Below are 14,011 nucleotides of genomic sequence, written 5' to 3'. Positions count from 1 at the left end.
TCCAGCCTCTGCAACAAGAGTGAAACTCTGTCTCAATAAAAAAAAAAACAAGCTGTGCCCCAACCACTTTGGGCCCATTTCCTCAGGACCTCCTGAGGCTGTGTCATGTGCGCGTCCTTAACCTTGGCAAAATAAACTCTCTAAATTGATTAAAAAAAAAAAATAGGGATGATAACAGTATGTACCACTTAGGCTTACTCTGAGATTTACATGGATTAAGTCACACAAGGCAACTAGAATAGTGCTCAAGAAATGTTAGCTATTATTATTAATTGCATATGTAATTCACAACACAATTTTTCTAAAAATAGCTCCTTTGAGAGTCTCTGGAGTCCATCTTAATAAGAAATCACAACCTTCATTGTAAATCTGTTCCCCATTACAAAATTTGCTACATTGTATTGTAACTATGTGTTTCTGTATCTGTCTTTAACAGTATTGTAACTATTTGTTTCTGTATTTGTTTTTAACAATATTGTAACTATTTGTTTCTAAAAAAAAAAAAAAAATATGGAGGACACGCTTTTGTTTCCACTAACATTTATTATCAATTTTGTGCCAGTAATTGCACAAGACATCCTCGTTTTGTCTCATTTTAGCTTAACAACAATTTAGGGGCATTAGTCTTCCTGTTTTATAGCTAACGAAATGAGGTTCAAGAAGATTGAGAACTTTGTTCATTATTGCCACTTAGTTTCAGAGTCTAAATCTGAATTCAAAGCTATTGACTTGAAGTCTAGGACCCTCCCAGGAACCACAGGGACCTGTTCAGATGCAACGTGGTGGCCCCAACCTGAATGTGTGCTAGCCTCTCACTCGCTTTTTCATCCTGTTGCATCCTGATGGCATCATCATGGCCTGGGGATCTATGAGAAATCTCTGAGCATTTTCAAAACAAACATTTCCCCCCGAGTTCCTCCCTGGGCCTCACTTCACGTCTCCCACGCTCACAGTGGTTGAGCCCTCCTCTGTCCTGCTCCGTCTCCTCCTAGAGCAGAGACCCAGCCACATCCAGGTGGAGTCCTGTCAACCTGGGACTGACAGGCTTGTTACACTGGGCCCCACAGTTTTATGAAAAGAATCTGCAATTGTGTGTGTAACAGAGAGCCCCATTCTTAAACATATACACATATGCACACACATATTCATACATACATAAACAAACTCATACATATACACATATACATAAACACCCGTGCTCAACTCAGTGGGAACTTTACTAAAGGCCAAAAGAACACGTGTCATTACTTCAAAAAGGAGTCTCTACCTTTGGGCCTTTTCTTAGGGGACATGGAGCCATCATAATTCGACCTAGGCTACCTAGAACTGGCCTTCTGCTGCCTCTTGACCAGTTTTAAATCTTGACACCAGGCATGTGTGGGCTCCTTCTCCCTGCCAATAACCCAAATGTTCTTAGAGATCCCCCATTCACTGGAGAATTGGCCTGAGAAAAGCAAGACTTAGAAGGTGATGGTGAGATCACCCAGGCTGAGTAGGGTCCCTTTCACTCAGATCAAAAGATCCTTCCAGACTTCAGGTGCCCCAGGCTCCCATTCATTGACCACTCCACAGGCAGAAGACACATGGACTGAGATGAGGACTCCCTTAGGAGAGAGAATCAGCCTGACCCCACGTGGGCTTTATAAGTTTATTGGTAAGACACAGGAGCAGGGAGGTGAGGCCTAAACAAGGACAAGTACCCACAGATGAAGAGCACAAATCCCTTGGTTGGTAGAATTAGCCTCAAGGGGTACTCCTGGCTATGTAATATGCAGTGGCTATACAAGATATAACTTCCCACCAGGTGTTTTGCCTGAGCCAGTATTGCTCTAACATGAGAGAGTTCCTGCAGGTCTATCAGTAGATCTGAAAACTTGTGTACCCAGGGAGCACATGGCCAAATAGTTACTGAGACAGGGTACGAAAGAGCAGCGCAGGCAGATTGGGGTTACCCTTGAGAGACAGCCTTCCTCTGCACAGGGACATGCAGGCAGAGAAAAGGCCAAGTCTTCTTCCAGAAGGGGAGGCTGAGTTAAAAGGCCTCTTTGAATGGAGGCAGAAAGATGGGCTCCAGCTCTCAAATCCTGATTCAACATTAACAAAGACTGAGGCAGAGAGGTCAAGGAGAAGGAGGAGAGGTCCACAGCAAAGCAAAGCAAGAAGGAGATGAGGACAAATGAGACAGAGGAATTTCCTAGAAGAGTCCGGAGCAGTCTGCCAGGGCAAGGCAGACTACTGGGAAATGGGCTGCATTGCACTTTTATCTCATGGTTTTTTTGGTGGGTGAGCTTAGAGCTAAGGTCTTTCCCTGGGAGTCCCTGAATTCACTTGCACTCCCCAGCCTGGTCCTGGCTTCCCCACGGGGGCTGCAGTTCCCACTGCCAGTGACACAGCCCCCAGGCAGCATGCTGTAGCCCCCGCTGACAGAGCTGGGCCAGTAGCCATAGGTGCCAGCATTGCTGAATCCAAAGCCAGCCCCTGTGCCTGCCATCCCGGCCATGGAGCTGTTGATGACCGCTGCGGAGGAGGGAGGGACGAGTGATCAGTGTATATCCCAGGACAGAGGTGGCCTTAAGTCCCCCTCCAACCTCCCAGCCCCACTAGCTTAAATACCTCCTTCTTAAGCAAACACTTCCCATCAACCATGAACTTGTGTTCATTTGAGCAACTCAAGCGTGGGAAGAATAGCCTCAATCCTGCAAGACTCCCAAGTCAGGCACCTTGTCATTCTATGAACAAACAGGAGTAGCAAAGGCTTTCCCCAAGGGACAGATGATGCTTGAGCATCAGATAAGCCAGCAGGTTCTTGCATTTAGCTTTACAATACCTTCTGAGTATTTTTCAAAAGAATTTCCTGATTGTTAAAATTAGGGAGTTTCTGCTGGTCCCGCTATAAGAAGGAGACTGCCAAACCCTGTGGGGCCAGCATTAAACTGGCTTGCACAGTGGTCCACACACCAGTCTCCACTCCCATTGAGGAGGCACCACTCTGTGCTCAGTTTCCTTCATGCAGGAGAGCCGGTGTGGGGGTGAGAGAAGAGGGGAGGGGCTGAGAGTTTCACCACAGCAGGCGGGAGATTGCTATGAAAGAGGCTAGTGTGCAGTATCAGAATGTCCTCGGCACTGGCTCCACCTGGAAGAAGTAGCTCTGAATGGGGAGGCCGCAGGTCTCAGCAAGGAAGGTGAGTATGTGACAAAGTGGTCAACAGGCAGAGCCAAGCTGTTCCCCAGGGGGCCGGGCGGTGGACACCCACCCACTTTGTGTTTGTTGATGGACTAAAAGTATTCCCTCAGAGTCATGAAATACTCACAAATGCTCACGGAGTTGGTATATTCTCCGGACATCCTGCAAGAGAGAAAAGCACACGAGAGTCTGAATCACGTGGACTCCCATAGTGGCCCTCACTGCCTAAACACAGGCTGGGGATCCCCAGCCAGACCAGCTCAGCCTCCACGCACCCCACACTTGCCAGATGGCACTGGCTGCCCTTGCATGTCTCTAAGCCCTCCCTCTCGCTCCTCAATCTACTCTTCCCGCTGCAGAGATGTGGAACCTGCAACTTTGGAACCCCCAACAACATTACCACCCCCAAGGTCCCTCCTGCAGGGTTTCTCTTGAACCCATTCCTTTACTACTGTGAGCAGCTGTCTGAATAAATACATATGTGGAATACATATGTATTTATATTAAATATTAATATATTAAATTTTATTAAATATATAAATAATATATTAAATAAACATTAAATAAATAAATACACATGTGGAAAGATCAGGATCAGGAGTTGCTACTAATGAACGAACTGTATGACTTCTCTCCAGGTCTCAGTTATAAAATGGTGCTAGGTTAAAACAGGGTTTTTCAAACGTTCATGCTTCGTGTGCCACCCTTCCAACTGTTGCTAGGACCATGTTTGACTTGTACTGTTAGATATTTAGTATTTTTAATTGACTCTGCCTTTTACAACAAAAGTGCATTTCTTTTAAAAAGAAGTTTTATATCACCAGGGTAAATAGAAACCAGTATTATTACCTAACCAAATAAGAAAAAAAGTAGCAGTAAAAATAAATATAATGAAAAGAAAACAATTTAAAACTTTTGGGCTAAATAATGCTATTATCTTCCCAGAGATTCTGCACCTGAGATCTACTGTCTCTTTATCAATAGGGGATATTTGTAAGTGTCTGAGAGGTGTTTTTGTGTTTTGTCTGTCTGTTTGTTTGTTTGTTTGTTTTTGAGATGGAGTCTCATTCTGTCACCCAAGCTGGAGGACAGTAGCAGGATCTCAGCTCACTGCAACCTCAGTCTCCTGGGTTCAAGCGATTCTCCTGACTCAGCCTCCCGAGTAGCTAGGATTACAGGCATGCACCACCACATCCAGCTAATTTTTGTATTTTTAGTAGAGACGAGGTTTCTCCAATGTTGGCCAGGCTGGTCTCAAACTCCTGACCTCAGGTGATCCACCCGCCTCAGCCTCCCAAAGTGCTGGGATTACAGGCATGAACCACTGTGCCTGGCCATCTGAGAGGTGTTAAAGACACAACAGCACCCAGCTAAGACTTTCTCCAAAGAGTCAAAAGAGAACTGTAAAGGAAATTGCAGTCACATTATCTGGCAGGATGCTGTTTGAAACTATGCTTGTGGGTGAAGTAAACACATCGCCAGCCCCCGCGCCGCCACCCCCGCCCCCGCCCCCGCCCCCGCCCCCCACCCCCCACCCCCAACCACACTCTGGGAAACTTTAAGGTGGAGACTTGCAGTTTCTTCCAGTCCCTCGGTCCCGCCCACCTGCACTCCTCGCCCTCCAGCAGCTTGCGGTAGGTGGCGATCTCAATATCCAGGGACAGCTTCACGCTCAAAAGCTCTTGGTACTCGCGCAGCATCCGTGCCAGCTCCTCCTTGGCCTGCTGCAGGGCGCCCTCCAGCTCATCCAGCTTGGCCCTGGCGTCCTTGAGGGCACAGTCCCCCCGCTGCTCGGCGTCAGCGATGGCCGTCTCCAGGTTGGCACACTGGGGTCAGGAGGTAGCATTTCTCCCTGAGTTCCTCCCTGGGCCTCGCTTCACCTCTCCCATGCTCTCAATGGTTGAGCCCTCCTCTGTCCTGCCCCATGTCCTGGAGCAGAGACCCAGCCACATCCAGGTGGAGTCCTGTCAACCTGAGACTGAGAGGCTTGTTACACTGGGCCCCACAGCTTTATGAAAATAATCTGTAATTGTTCCAAACTTCAGATGGGAGCTAAGGGTGAGGGATGAGAGCAGGACCTCCACTTGAGGAAGGGAATTCTGAAATGGATGCTCAAGAGAAGGAGGGGGCAGGGGGTGCTAAGCAGTTCACCCTTCCCTTAGGAGTGAGTAAGGAAGGCTCCAGTCCCCTTCACCTGCTTCTTCACACTCTCAATCTCCGAGCGCAGTCTTTGGATGAGACGGGTCAGCTCTGAGATCTCATTTTTGGTGTGCTTCAGGTCATCCCCATGCCGGCCGGCTGCTAGCTGCAGCTCCTGGAACTAGAGGAAAAGGAACCAAAGCAAGAACACTGACTCAGGGCTTGGCTGGGATCAGCCTGGTACAGAGACTGTGCCTGCACTTGCAGAGCCTGGCAGAGGTGGGTCCAGGTCCCCCGCCTCACCATGTCTATCAGCAGCCTCCCATTAAAGCACTGGGCCATTGCATTTGCTTGCCTTAAGCATGGCTGATCTCATGGATGGTTAGAATTGGCCATAAGGACTGTTGAATGTCCCAGACTCTCCACATGGCAACTTTATAACACACTACCCCAATTATGACGTTCCTCTGCCTATCGTCCTTCAAAGTCAAGGTCAAATTCAGACTCTTACATGGCATCCAGGGGCTCATTTCTTTCTGCCCTTGCCTAACACCTATCTGACTCCCAAGCTGGGCCAAACAGTCCCACACTTCCCCCAGATGTCCCACGTGCTCTTTTGTCTCTGAGTCTTTGCCTGAGCCTCTCCTCTGACCTGAAAAACCCTCCCCCATCCATCCTCCTTTTTCCCTAGCTAGCTCCAACTTAGCCAGTGCAGAGTCCCTTCCTCCATGAGGCCTTCCGTGATGCCCTGGTTGGGTGCAATTCTATTCCATTGCCACTGGCACACCAGTCCATAGGTCTCCCCACACTGTCGTGTATTGTGAACCTGTTTCCATGTGTTCTCCATCCGACCCAGAATGAATGGATGACAGAGACTTTTTCTTTTAACTTTGAATTCCCAGTACCTAGCATAGTGCCTAGTTGGTGCTCAAAAAAAGTCTGATGAATGAATGAGTGAGCCAATGAGCTGTCCATCTGTATTTTCTGTGACTCCCTCCCTTTGATACCTTAGCTGGGCCCCAGCCCACAGGCAGCTTTCCTGGGCTGGGCTGGAGGGAGGGATTAGCATGAAGGAACATTTTGTGTGCATGATGGGGGTGGATTCAGCTATACCCCAAAACCACTAGCCATGAATTTTAGGTCATCTACTAATTCGGGATTATTTCTGTCTTTGTTGTCATCTATTAAACAGTCACAGAGAGTACATCAGTTCTACTCAGAATGTGGCTCAAGGGGAAAACAAAACAGGGACCCTTCAGCACTCTGGTGTACTGCTCTGTCTCTGTCACTGGGTGCTCCACCCCAGCATGGCCCAAGATTTAGGATTGTTCCTAAAGATGCCAAGTTATCCAGAAAGCAGAGAAGGCAGAAGGGCTTCTCTCTTCACTCCTTGTATTTTATCTTTGGTGCCAACCCTAAACAAGGGGCCTTCTCCTGCTTCTCCACAAGGCTGTGTGAGCAGGATGCCTCCCCATACACTGATTCTGACACCAAGCAGCTTCATTCTGAGACAAACAGATGAACATCTTCCTGCCACTCCTCTGTCAAGCCACACAAAGCCCTTAGAGTAAATGCTTCTTTCCCAGAGTCACCTTCTGATTTTCTGCCTAAATGCAGTGGAATTTGAAGTCAGTCACCTAGATTCTGATCCAGCTGCGTCACTTGTCAGCTATTGCCTTTGGTAAGTAGCTTGAACTCCCTGGGCCCTACCTTCTTTATCTTTAAAAGGGAATCATCAAAATAAGCAATCATAATACTGTTATGATTCTGGGCATTCCTGACCCTAGCTTGCAACACTTATGTGGAAGGCTTTGGGGACTGAAGAGTTGAGTTTGAACCTTTACCAAGAAGCCCTAGCCTATGTCTCCTAGATCTTGAAAGTCTCTCTCCTCCACCACTGCAGGCTAGCAAGGAGGCAGGGAGAGGGATGAGATAAGATCTCCCAAGAGTGTGGATTCCCTTGAGAAAGAGCCTGATAAACAGCAAGGAACAATCAGGAAGTTGCCATCTTGATCTGAGAAACCAAATTATCTAAAGAATCACTTCCCACCTACTACCATTAGGGGAGTTAAGATCTGAGGCCTCAAACTTCTGCTTTATCCTTGGAGTTAGACTTGAATGAAAAGGTAGAAATTACTTGATTCCAGATCACACTGAAGAGACCCCCTCATTTATGATAATTAGCGGGGGAGTTGAGATGCCAACTACTCATGTGGCTTCTCCCCTCCAGACAGAACTCTCTGCCTCCAGGGAGTTGTTTCTGACCTGCCCCACCTGGTCCTAGTTCCTCAGTCTGGACTCTGTTTGCACCACATTCACCTGCACTCAGCTGAGTGCATCCTCCAGGGGTGCTGTTGATCTAAGTGGGTGCCAAGGACAGAGCTGTGTCTTCTCCTCCCCTTTGGCTTCCCCCAGTGCCCAGGACAGTGCTGTGCTCCCAGCAAGCTATGGGCCACCACAGTGAGTCATGGGGCAGACAAGACAGAGTCTGGAGCAGAGGGTCCTGCATACTTCACTGTGGGGAGTTTTGCGGCCTCACCTTGGTCTGGTACAGGGCCTCGGCCTCGGCCTTGCTCTTCCGGGCGATCTCCTCATACTGGGCACGGACCTCAGCAATGATGCTGTCCAGGTCCAGGTTCCGGTTGTTGTCCATGGACAGGATGATGGACGTGTCGCTGATGTGGGACTGGATCTGAGCAATCTCCTGCAGGGGAAACAAGGAAGCATGAAATGCCTTCTGTGACCAGAGAAAGGTGCCAAGGTGATGGCCCTGTCCCAGAGGGATGGCCCTAGACCATCCCACACAGATGGAAGCTGCACTTCCCAAAGCTTGTAAGAACAGAGCTCACAGCCCAGAGGTTCCAATACCACATCTGAAAACCGCTGAATGGGTTTGAAGCAGCCTAGGAAGAAAACAGCCCATATGTCTGTCCCCTGAGACAGGACAGGAGTGGGGAAGGTGGAAGACAACAGCCTGGCTGCCACACATGGGACACTAAGGGGCACAGGAGCCCAGGATGCTTGGCCAATAGGTTGAGGCTTGAAACCAGATGTACATAGAGAAGGTAGAAGGGGTACGAGGACTTCCTACCTCTATCCCTGGGGATTCCTGCCCAAGACCCCAGGAAACATCCCCAGCCACAGAGAGAAGAGAAGCAGGAATGAGAATATGCTTGGCTGAAGTTCAGTGGGAACCCTTTAAGGACTCTGTTTCATTGAGGAAGTGAAAGCAGGACATCCTCAGGGCAGTCAGGGATGGATGGGGCACCAGGATAGATGGCCACTCCCACCTTTGATCTACAAATTTCTCAGCACCCCAATGCTGGAGGTGCCCTGGACTGCTTAAGTTACAGATAAGTAAGAAACTGTTCATCACATATCTGTCCTTCCAGAAGACAGAGCCAGAGGTGGGGCAGGGGGAGCCTTACCCCCTCGTACAGACACTTGAAGAACTTGATTTCTCCATCCAGGGCATCCACCTTGGCCTGCAGCTCCACTTTGCTCATGTAAGCTGCGTCCACGTCCTGTGGAGAATCCAGATGCCCCTGACCTCACCTTTCTTCAAGCCCAGACAGGCCTCTCCAGCGAACTGACACCCGCAGGCCCTGCCCTAGCTAGCTGCCCAGGACTTCAGATCCAAGGGGCAGGAACCTGCCTTCCAGCCACAACTTCACTGTCAGACTCACTGCGAAACCTGGGGCAAGTTTCTCATGCCTCTGGAACTCCTTCTGCCTCTATTTCTCAGAGAAGGGTGTGAGACTCTATACCCCACTCAGCCAGTCATTCAGCCAACAGAGGGAGGCAAGGACAGCCACGGCGATTTGCCAGAAACTAGCAGAGTTGGAAGGCAAACCTTCAGCCCCTCCCAAAGCCTGTCCTGTTCCCCAGCCAAAGTGGACATGAGTTGGGACTGACTATCCACATCTAGGTTCCTGTCCACAGACAAAGTACTGTGTGCTAAACCAACACCCAGGTGTCCCAAAATGTCCCGAGCAGCAAGCCCTTCATTTCCTCCTTCAGCACTTTGGCTCCAGGCCCTTCTGCGGGGGGCTCAGACCTCAGCTGCTCCTCTCTCTTAGCCCAACACCCACTGCTGGGGGACTGAAGGGAACCCATGCACCCTCCTCACCTTCTTAAGCACCACAAATTCATTCTCAGCAGTTGTGCGCTTGTTTATTTCTTCTTCATACCTGCAGGGAAAGCATCACAGTAAGCAGAGTGTGTGTCTGTGTGTGTGTGTATACGTTCTCATAGTGAAATGAGAAAAGAGATACCCATATTATATGCCTTTTAAGAGGTATTATTCTATACCTTTGCAAGTCCATCCCAACACACCAGGACTATTTGGCCAGAGTTGGAGGCCGGGTATGAAGTAACCTCCTCCTAAGCCTGGGTGGTTTGAGGTCTGATTTCCTCTGATGCCTGGGGAGTGAGTAGGTTCCTCCTCTTCCCATTCAGTATCTGAATCACAGAAGCATGCCAGCTACCCCTTTCAGCCATGATTCTTGTGTCAATCCTGCTGCCTGACACCCTACCAACAACTCCCCTCCATCCCTAGGCAGGGGTCCCAAGGAAGCCAGAACTATCTCCCAGGGGAAAAAGAAGGCACATGGCCCGTGTCCAGGACCTAAAGGCAATGAGAGAGGAAGCCCAACAGGAACTCCACCTCCTTCCCCGCGGCAGAGAGCAGCGGGTGGGGGGGGGGGGGGGGTGGTTCTTTGGAACTCAGGGGCACAGTGGTGAGCTTAGGAGCCAAGAGGCTGTGGCACACACAATACAGGCTCCCTTGAGCAGGAAGCAGGAAGGAGCATGCCAAGGAGGGGATCACCTGCCAGGACAGCCCTGATGCTGCCCAAGAGGCTGGTTGTCCACTGTCTAGTCTGCCTCATTGCCCATAGAAGGCTCTCATCTTGCCGGGACAGATGAACCCAATACCTCCAAGGCCAGAGGCAAACATCCCAGTGCCTGCTGGGAAAGCCTCACCCTGGGAGGCAGACCAGCCTGGAGTGGCGTCCTGCTCACCTCTTCTTGTAGTCCTCCACCACTTCGCGCACGCTCCTCAGCTCCGAGTGCAGCCTCACCCTGTCCCCGGACAGCGTCTCCAGCTGCTTCCGCAGGTTGCTGATGTAGCCCTCAAGGATGGGCTCCAGGTTATTCTTGCAGTTGTTCAGGTCCAGCTGCTGTAGCAGCTCCCACTTGGTCTCCAGCACCTGGTTCTGCTGCTCCAGGAACCGCACCTGGAACCCATGCCACACATACTTAAGCAATGTGGAGAGGGGATGTGAGATTTCCCTTCCTGGACAGGAACTGTGTTTTCTTATGCTACATTAGCTTTAAAAATGAGCCTCAGCCCTTAAAAACTGCCACCCATGTCACTCACACCCCCACTCCTTACCTAGGGTCCTTTATCTGACTGAAGTTCTCACTCTGAGGCAGCCCTTAAGGTTGGGAGGGGCACCAATGTCTTCATTTCCCTCTCAAACTATCAAGATCTAGATCTCCTGTCTCCTCTGCACTTATCCAAACCTGCCTGGACCGATGTCCATGTTCAGTCCAGGCCACCTCTCCAAGGCAGCTCCTTAGACACAAGCTGGCCTGTGCTAGCCTTCACACTGTCAGGCCTTCTGCTCGGGGTCTGGTGGCCCGTGCTCTGCCTATTCTCTCCCTCTTTGTGCGTGGGCTCTCCCAGCCCAGCCAGAGGCAGATGCTCAGCTTATCTGGGGTCTCCGGCCCTCCTAAGTTGCTTTCATGTCTGAATCTCTACTATCTCAATCACAGCGTTGTCCCAGCAGCAGAACAAGCATTCTCAAGTTGCAACCTACAAATATATCATTCCCTTGCTTAAAACCCTCAGGTGGTTCCACATCACCCTCAGGGTCAAGTCCATATTCCCTATCACACTCTTCATAATGTGCCCAGCCCTCCTGGCTTCCTTCTTTACTCATACAGTGATGTCATAAACCAAAGGTCTCCCATTCCCCAGACAAGTTCTACCATGCTGCATGTGCTGTCTCCCTAGATTGCCTTTTCCCCACCTCCATCTGAAAACTCCTACTCATGCCTCACCACCCTACCTCACTGTTGCTCCGGGTGAGCTTCCCCTGCTCCTCTAAGCTTAGGAAGTCTCTGCTTCCCAATACCTTCCTACCACTTTGTTCCTCAGTGATTCTCAAACCTGAGTGTATATCAGCATCACCTGGAGAGCTTGTTAAAATGCAGGGTGCTGGGCCCTACTGCAGAGTCTCTGATTCAGTTGCTCTGGGGTGGAGCCTGAGAGTGTGCATTCTAACAAGCGTCCAGGTGACGTTGCTGCTGCTGGTTCCGGGGCCACCTTTGAGAAACACTGCTCTAGGGCACCATGACCTCCAGCTGCCTTGCCTCATAGGCTGTGTGTGTTACGGACTGAGTCTGAGCTTTCAGGGGACACAGGAGGAACAGCTGGGTCGCATGGCAGTCTAGATGCCCCAGGCTGTCAAGGGCATCTCCTTCACCTAGCTTCTAAGTCTCACAGGCTGTCACTCTCCTACTTCTCAACTCAGAGACCGCTCTCATTGCTTCCAGGACACTTCCTGGGCTAGGCTGCTGGCTCCTCTCACCCCTCCAACCCTGGTCCCTTGGCTCTGATGTCCAGGCTTTGTCCAGTTCCTCCCTGGGCTGTGTCTGCATCCTGGGGAGGTGTCCTGCCTTCCTCTGCTTCAGACAGGGAGCACCCCAAGGACAATGAAGGCGGGGGAAGGAAGGGGCTCTATGGCATGAGCAAGCCTTATGGGCCCAGCACCTGGGGAGCTTTCAAGTTGTTTACCTGTTGTCTGATTTTGCTGGGAGAAAATGATTTCTTGCTCTCAGGCAAATTGAACCACAAATTAGGGCAGTGGCTCCCTCCTGAGTCCTTAAAAGGGAAGCCCAAGATCAGCTTTCTCCAGAAAGACCCACCTTGTCAATGAAGGAGGCAAACTTGTTGTTCAACACCTTGATCTGCTCCCGCTCCTGGGCACGCACTTTCTGGATTTCAGGGTCCAGCTCCACGTTCAGGGGTGCCAGGAGGCTCTTGTTAATGGTGACCTGATGGATACCCCCGGGCGGGCACAACGACGGACACACAGATCCCAAGGCCACACTGCCAAACATGCTGCCAGCAAAGCCACTGGCCCGGCCCCGGCCAAATCCATAGCCTCCTGCCCACCCACTGCCACTGGCCACATGGAAAGAGATGCTCCGGGCACCCCCCAGGCTGTAAAGGCTCCGACTGCTGAAGCCTCCACTGAGCCCTTTGCCCGCTGCTCGGTAGGAGGATGAGCTGCCCCCTGAGAGCACAGCGGAGCAGCCGCTGAAGCCCCCCTTGGCAGCAGCTCCCGACTTGTAGGTGAATTGGCGGCTCATGGTGGGGAGGCCAGAAAGTGGGGATAAGATGCTGACCCTTAGCTGAGATGCAGTTCACCAGCCTGTGATCCTGGGCTCCCACTTTATAGGACTCAGGAGGGAGCCATGGGCCTAATTTGTGGGTTCAGTTTGCCTGGGAGCAAGAAATCATTTTCTCCCAGCAAAATCAGACACCAGGTAAATGACTTGAAAACTCCCAAAGTGCTAGTCTTGCAAGTCTTGCTCATGTAATTTGAGTTTTATCTAATGAACATGTGTAATTAGCATGGGCGCATTATCCATAGAAAGATCTTAGGTGGGAGGTTTGTCGCAGTCTCAATTGCTGTTCCCCAGGGAGTGGTGGGGCCTGGGATTGTAGGGGTACAGAGGGGAGACCTTTAATTGACAGTGTCATCTGTGAGAAATCTCACAACCATGCCAGCATCAGATGGGCTGCTTCAGGGACCCTGGCTGAGCTGCTTTTATGTGGTTAAGAAGAGGCTCCTGCTGCCTGGCTTCCCAGAGTTCCTGGAGACAGGTTTCATGGCTGGCCAGGGCCATAGGAGAGGAGCACACTGGGAATCCAGGACCAGCCTCTGGCTGCCAGCCCCCTGCTGTGCCCTCCCAGGCAGCTCTCCTGCTCCTCTGTGCCAGCCGGGCTGCCCTGCTCACCTTCCTTTGCACACACTGACTTCTTTGTCCCTTTACCATCCCACTACCCTGACTCTTGACCTTGAAATAATGGTCATTGCACCATTCATGATGGCTGACACTGGTGCAGCACTTTACAGTGTAAAAGAGCTCCTCACACAAGAAGCTCATTTAATCCACTTAGTCTGCATGGAGGGGAATGGTGATGATCCACATTACACAAATGGGGAAACCAAGGTTCAGATAATTGAGGATGTCATTCCTTTAGCAAACATTTAGTGAGTCCTTTCTTTGTGTGAATCCCAGAGAATGAAAATGCCCCAAAAAAGCACAGGCCCCAGCCTTGAGGACTCCCTTGGCTGGTCTTCTGACTCCACATTCAGAGCTATGCCCGCCTTATTCATTCGTCCATCTATCCGTCCAACCAGCCAGCCAGCCATCTATTTGTTCACTCATTTATCCGTTCGTTTAACAGACTTCTCTTGAGGGCTGACTCTCTCCCAGGTACTGTGCTAGGCTCTTGGGTCCCGAATTATGAAGACCAAACCTAGCTCACAATTTTGGAGATGGGGAGGTAGGGGCAGACATTAGAATTTCATGGATCCTTGACATTGCCAAAGTATGTGACCCAAGAGTTTCCCAAATCCCAAATCCCAAATATATCCATAGTATAGAATT

At 50.4% G+C, this 14,011-nt stretch overlaps 1 protein-coding gene across 1 annotated transcript; it reads right to left on the bottom strand.

The window, feature by feature from the left end:
• Window positions 1-531: 531 nt before the first annotated feature.
• On the bottom strand, window positions 532-12,750 carry LOC101126119 (keratin, type II cytoskeletal 73). Its single transcript, XM_004053176.5, has 9 exons — window positions 12,257-12,750; window positions 10,346-10,560; window positions 9,453-9,513; window positions 8,752-8,847; window positions 7,863-8,027; window positions 5,379-5,504; window positions 4,790-5,010; window positions 3,312-3,346; window positions 532-2,517 (listed from the first exon to the last, which is right to left on the bottom strand). The coding sequence occupies exons 1-9, from the start codon at window positions 12,701-12,703 to the stop codon at window positions 2,261-2,263; spliced, it is 1,623 nt and encodes a 540-aa protein (XP_004053224.2). The 5' UTR covers window positions 12,704-12,750; the 3' UTR covers window positions 532-2,260.
• Between the last annotated feature and the right edge of the window lie 1,261 nt (window positions 12,751-14,011).

Source organism: Gorilla gorilla, chromosome 10, assembly GCF_029281585.2.
Source record: "Gorilla gorilla gorilla isolate KB3781 chromosome 10, NHGRI_mGorGor1-v2.1_pri, whole genome shotgun sequence".
Taxonomy (NCBI): Eukaryota; Metazoa; Chordata; class Mammalia; order Primates; family Hominidae; genus Gorilla; species Gorilla gorilla.
This window is presented reverse-complemented; position numbering and strand designations above follow the sequence as displayed.

Bases quoted from the DNA above. Each gene is read 5' to 3' on its own strand.
- LOC101126119 (XM_004053176.5), bottom strand. From the start codon at position 12,703: ATGAGCCGCCAATTCACCTACAAGTCGGGAGCTGCTGCCAAGGGGGGC. The intron at 9,514-10,345 runs GTGAGCAGGACG...CTTTCCCTGCAG, and splicing joins GTGGAGGACTACAAGAAGAG to GTATGAAGAAGAAATAAACA. The intron at 5,011-5,378 runs GTGAAGGGGACT...TCCTGACCCCAG, and splicing joins TTGAGAGTGTGAAGAAGCAG to TGTGCCAACCTGGAGACGGC.